At 45.9% G+C, this 6,000-nt stretch overlaps 1 protein-coding gene across 5 annotated transcripts in view; it reads right to left on the bottom strand.

The window, feature by feature from the left end:
- BTRC (beta-transducin repeat containing E3 ubiquitin protein ligase) overlaps window positions 1-5,129 on the bottom strand; it is a 117,118-nt gene extending 111,989 nt beyond the window's left edge. For all 5 annotated transcript variants that reach the window (XM_032190878.1, XM_032190874.1, XM_032190877.1 and 2 more), the window contains exon 1: window positions 5,034-5,129. In XM_032190878.1, coding sequence (XP_032046769.1) covers window positions 5,034-5,081 — 48 coding nt within the window. In that variant the 5' untranslated portion in view covers window positions 5,082-5,129. The remainder of the gene's footprint in view (window positions 1-5,033) is intronic.
- Window positions 5,130-6,000: the final 871 nt, after the last annotated feature.

Here is a 6,000-nt window from a genome sequence, read left to right on the forward strand (position 1 = left end):
GGAAATAACTGCTGCAAGGCGGCGATTTAGTCTGAGAAGCAAATATTAAGGTCAGCCTATTCTCTCTGATGTTTATAGTATATATAATAGTGCAAAGAGCACGGTGCAACAAATTCTGCTTTTTAAGTCTATGAAACTAAATACTTCAGTGATGCGATAGCAAATTTGCCATTTGCTTTTCTAATTGCACACATTTAATGGAGCAAAGTGGCTGAACTGAAACATTACCAGAGAAGCGAGGGTAAAGTTACCGAAGTACCAAAGGCCTAACCCAGGTGCACAAAAACCTACAGCACAAAGAGTTTGGGGCAGAAGAAAAACAAATCCACATCATCTTTAGAATATACTAGTTCCAACAAATCCTCAAACTAAGGAAATGTTATTTCAGGTCTATTGGAGAAAACGACTAAGTATATATTCAATACTCAAGCAGCATTTGAAACCCCATATTTGGGAAGTAACTCTCTGCTATCCCAGCTGTTTTACCAAATTACTCTCATTGCCTTCATGCCAGCCTTGCTTTGGGTGCTCAGGATTCTCTGCCAAAGTTACCACAACACAAATATGCTATTAGGAAGGTGGTAAGATTCTTAAAGCAGTTTTAAAACAATAGCTAACAAGTCCCAGGTCTTTAAAATCTGAGCCCTACTGATGCCATAAATCATCTGAGTTCAGTGCAAATGGAACCACTTGAAAGTATAAGCTTTTGTCTACCTGTTCTGTGTGTGTGTATATGTGTGTATGTGTGTGTATATATATATATATATATATATATATATATATATATATATATATATGAATAAAAAGAGAAGAAAAAAAATAAACCAGAGCTTCCAAGCCTGTTACCTTTCAGCCTCCAACTACACTGATTATTCCTTCCTGTGTTGCCCTTCAGTTAATCAGAAGCTCCTGCAAGCATGGTAATACCAAAACTAAGGAACTTAAGGGCCTTCACAAACAAAAAAAAGAAGAGATGCATCTTAAAAAACACTGCTTTTGCTTCGTCTGTGACACTGGAAGGCAGTATCAGGATTTCCTAGAATCACACTGCCCAGAAATAAAAGGAAAACACTAATGGGTGAAGTGGAAAAAGAGCCTCACGAAGAACACTATTATCAACATCTTCCTATTTACAAGCCAGGAAATTAAATGAAGTATTGCAAACCGGTTCATTCAGAAAAACTGAGAAAGTGAAACTGCATTAAATATTAGGTTATTGCTTGACAAACCACCCTAGCTGGGATCCCACACTGGTCAGGTACAGCTCCCAGCACTGCTAATTAAACACAGCTGAAGTTGTCACTAGTCCATTCAAGAAAAACAGATGTTGTTTCATAGAGCCTTGATATTTTTCTTAAATACCTTTCAAAATGAGGAACAAAAAATATGAACTCTTATAAAAAGGGCTTTATTGTATTTTTATAGCATATTACATACCTTATAACAATCATTCCGTTAAGTGTGAATGTCAGTTTTATTTTCTGTCCCTTTTTTCCTGGCTATTTACAAGCTTTGTAAGAATCGTTCCTTAATTAAGTCTAAACATAGTTTTATATAAATGGATTCCTGGAATTAAAAACGTTCAGACTTAAGAAATGATTGTTACAGAGACTGTAACAGGCCGTAAAAAAGAATGCCACTTTAAACAAAGATTTCTCATTTTAATTAAAAAGATAATCATCAGAACATTCGTACACTTAACAGAACCATTTGAAGCTACTTTGAAAAAATATCTACTATTCTATGCAGGCATATGTAGTTTACTTTATATGACATTTAATCAAAGTCTCAGTTGAGCCTATTGCACTCAGGCTTTAAATACTGTATCTACAGTTTTAAACACTCCATTCAAATATGGAAGTTACTTATTGAGCACCTCATTCCTAGCACTTCTCTAAATGGTTATGACAAGAGAAATCCCATATTCTTGAAAGAATAAAAAAAGAGCTCTATAAGGCATGTTTTTGTTGATGTTGTCGGGTTTTTTTTGTTTGTTTTTAAAGTAATGGACATATCTGTCTCTCCTTTTATCTTGTGCATCACTCTCTTAAACACTGTACTTTACGAACAGCGTAGTTTTCTCTCTGTAATGTTTCAGGAACGTGAAAAGGCGCCCAGATGAAGTGAGACAGATCCCACTCCAGTAAAATCCTTGGTGCAGTTGCAGAACAGTGGACTATATAACTCATAACAACATAGTTTAAACCTGTAAGCTGGCTTTCACTCAAAAGCAGCTCTGAAAGATGGCATGTGGACCGCATGACAGAAAAGACTCATTCACCAGCAGCTACAGTCATCCCTGGTGAGCAGCAGCGTAGTATTGCATAATGCTAATACACAGCAGTTTAGATTCAGAAATAACTCCTTGAAACACAGGGGCAAACTGAGCGGGCAAATGAAGTTAAATGAATAATTACTTAATGCTGAAAGCATATATTCCATATATTGTTCCATATATTGTAGCTGAACACACAACTGGAGAGCTGGTAGCAGCTATTAGCTAAAAGCAATATTACTTCATCGGCCAGTAAGCAAGCAAATACCAGCCAGGAAGAACAAGGCCTTCTTTTAGTCTCGTCAGAAAGGTTACACACACAAGCACGCAGGAAAGACACAGTCAAGTTTGACTTTCAAGGCATCAAATATAGATACTTGGATGAAGTTTCCACATGGCATTTTTCCATTAGCATTAGACATTAAAAGAAAAAATTGAATCACCAGGTCTGTCTTGCCTGATATCTTGTGACTCAGGAGAAATGCTCAAAGGCACTGCCAAAAATTAGGTACTGACATTTTTAAGCAGAAAAAGTAATATTTGCTAGAGAAGCCCCAAAAATAACACCACCTACAGGGCTGGTTTTCAACATGAAATGAAGCCTAGCGCAAATCCAGAACAAAAAACAAAGCCAGAAACTGGAAAGACAATAGGCCTCGCGCCTACAAAAGAGGTTTGAATATTTCCCTAGGATGCCATGGGTGGCACCTTGGCGGTTAGGAAACTCTCAGGGAAAACTCAGTAATTGACAGCAAAACCCACCTCAACCCAAGCTGCAACCACCTGGTGAGGAAGCAGAGCATGAAGCGCATCACGCAGCCGGGTAATTCTCCGCGAATGATTCAGCACTAGCTGCGAAGACCTGCTACCTCCACGCAGCTAATTGTGCCCCTGCCATTACTGCTGCGAGGCAGACACAACAAGAGGCTTTCTAGCAGAGCCGGGCTGGTATTTACCGCTGATAGGATCTCACTTAGCAGAGCAACCTGCCTGCCACACCCCCACGTACGGCAAGGAGAACAACGAAAGGCCTCACCGAGTCTGACAAATACCCTTCTTCATCAACCTAATTAAAACGAGACGTGGATTAGATGGGTATTTACTAAAGCAAAAGCCTGAGATGTTTTAACAAAAGCCTTTCTCACTCTTCCCTCAGCTGTATTTTTTACACCTTAAAAGTTCAACGGGGGACGGAAGGAAGCTCCATCTTCCATTGCACTTTTTACATGCATTTTGCATTCGAGGCATATTTAAATAAAACATTAAGGAACTTGGTTTAGCTTTTAGTTCCCAGTGCAGCCTGATCCTTGGTAATTCTTCCCTTTATCTGGAGCTCTTAAGAGATGCAGCTTCTGTAAGAGCAGCTTTCTCTCACGCTCAGGTCTCTCCCTAGTGTCAGGGAGCTTTATTGTGCGGGCGGAGCACAGCCAGCTGCAAGACAGACAGGGAATCCCATGAGATAGGGCCTGGTACCTGATGAAGATCTCAAATGCCTGGACTGAGGCCTTAGGTTTGGAATTGAAGCTCAGAGGATGAAAAAAGCAGCCCAGGAGATGTCACAGTGTAACACGCTCGCAATGTTGTTGCAGGCAGAAACTTTTCAGGATACGAAACTCGCTATCTCGATGCAGGTTGTAATTACCAAGCTTGGCCAAACACAAGCACAACAGGATCTGAGGCACTCCTTTGGCCAATCGCACACCAAACGAGAGTGGGTTGTTATTACTAATTGCTACCTTGCCCATTTAGGTATCCATAGCATTTTCTCACTTCGCTGAGCTGAGGCTCTATAAATCTGACAGGCTTCAGGACTGCTAGCAAAAGGGTCAAGAAGTCTCAGGAGAAACAAGTTCTACAGGATTAAAAAAGCAGAAGCCAAACAAGCGTTGCGAAGCTCAACTAAAAACCAAAATCTGCAGCGAGCGTTTCCTCAGTTTCACTCTGGGCATATGTGAGGTTTAACAGAATCGCTTCTTCTTGATGAGCTTGGCTTTAATTCTGTACAACTGGAAGCACTAATCCGAAACAAACTTTTAGCAAGCGTTGCCAGTCGTTTCAATGACATCCTTAGGGAAAGCACAGTGTGGGGCACCCAAAGTTTACATTCGGTTCAGTTGGCACCCGCCTGGTTTCATTTCTACATCTCGTGTTTCTAGCCAGAAGGCTTAGAAATACCAACAATGAAGAAAAAAAAATGAATTAAAGGAGAATTTAAGCGTATCAGGCCTCAAATCTAAGTTAAGGAGGTACGTTTGAGGAGCAGCATGGATGCTGGTACCCCTAAGGCCGACGGCCAGCTCACAGACCTTGGCCGCTCAGCGTGGCTACCGGGTGGCTACCAACAAGATCAACGTGCGGCTCGCTGCTTCGGGCCTCTCAGAGCAGGGAAAGGCAAAATAAAACTGCGGGGGGACGGCGTGCGGCACAGCAGCGCTGCCTGGAGCACCCAGCCCAAGAGAAAAAAAAACAGAAACCCCTCCCCAGTACCCCACAACCCCCCCAGAGCCCCCAACCCCCCCCCCCCAGAGCCCCAAAAACCCCCTCCCAACCCCACAACCCTCCCCAGAGCCCCACAACCCCCCCCTAGAGCCCCCAAACCCCCCTCCCAACCCCACAACCCCCCCCAGCCCCCTCCTCACTCAAATTCCCCCCCCAGCCCCCTCACAGCCCCCCTAGCCCCCCCCCCAGCCCCCTCACAGCCCCTCAGGCCGCCCCCCTCCCCCCTTCCTTTCCCCCCTGGTGCCCCCCAGCCCCTCACCATGAACTTGAGGGCCTTCTCCTGCAGCACGGCCTCGGCCGGGTCCATAGTCCTGCGCCGGGCCCGGCCCCGCCGCCGCCGCCGCCCCTTCCTCCTCCTCCTCCTCCTCCTCGCCCCGGTGCCAGGCCGCAGCCAGCGCACACAGGAACCTGCGCTGCCCCCCCCCGCCCGCTTCACCCTCCGCCTCAGCCTCCCCTCCCTCCCTGCCCGCCCGCGCGGAGCATGCGCCGCCCGTGGGCCCACGGGAAATGGAGTCCCCGGCCGCGCCGCCGGCAAGGGGATGAGGGGGGACGGGAACTACAAAGCCCAGAGGGCAGTTCGCAGGGGGGCACGCCGGGAGCCGGCTGGAGCGTGCGCTGCCGGTGGGAGGAGGGCATGCTGGGAGTTGTAGTGCGGGGAGGGGGTGACGGTGGAACTTGAGGGCAAGGGCTGAGGGGAGGCCCCCAGAAGGGGCCCCTCTTTGGGGACATTTGGGGCGTTTTCAGCCCCAAATCGCCCCACAGCCCCCATGCCATGGCCATACACAGTATCCAATCAGTGCCCTACACACGGATAATGATGGGTGCCCACACCTAGGGGAGTCAAATCCTATTAACGCAGCCCCACATGCCACCTGCCATGAGTCCCACGCATGGCGGCATCACTGCGTGCATCAAACCAGCACCAAAAACACTCAGAGACATAAACACGGGCAGAAAGTTGGGCCAAGGGGGCCATTGTTGCTCCTTCGCAGTGCAGCATGACCTAGAGAGATGTGCAGCCCCATCAGGTCCCCCTTCTGTGTCAAGCACTAAAAAAAAATTAAATTAAATTAAAAAAAAAAAAAAACACTAAACAAACAAACAAAAAGGAACCAACCAGCAGCCCTTTGGGAACGGCTGCATGTAGGCAGGAGGGTGTTTGTCAGAGCCCCCCAGCCCTCTGTAATCTCCTCTGGAGCACAGCAAACAAGAGCGGCTCGCTCTTT

The sequence above is a fragment of the Aythya fuligula genome, chromosome 7 (assembly GCF_009819795.1).
Source record: "Aythya fuligula isolate bAytFul2 chromosome 7, bAytFul2.pri, whole genome shotgun sequence".
Taxonomy (NCBI): domain Eukaryota; kingdom Metazoa; phylum Chordata; class Aves; order Anseriformes; family Anatidae; genus Aythya; species Aythya fuligula.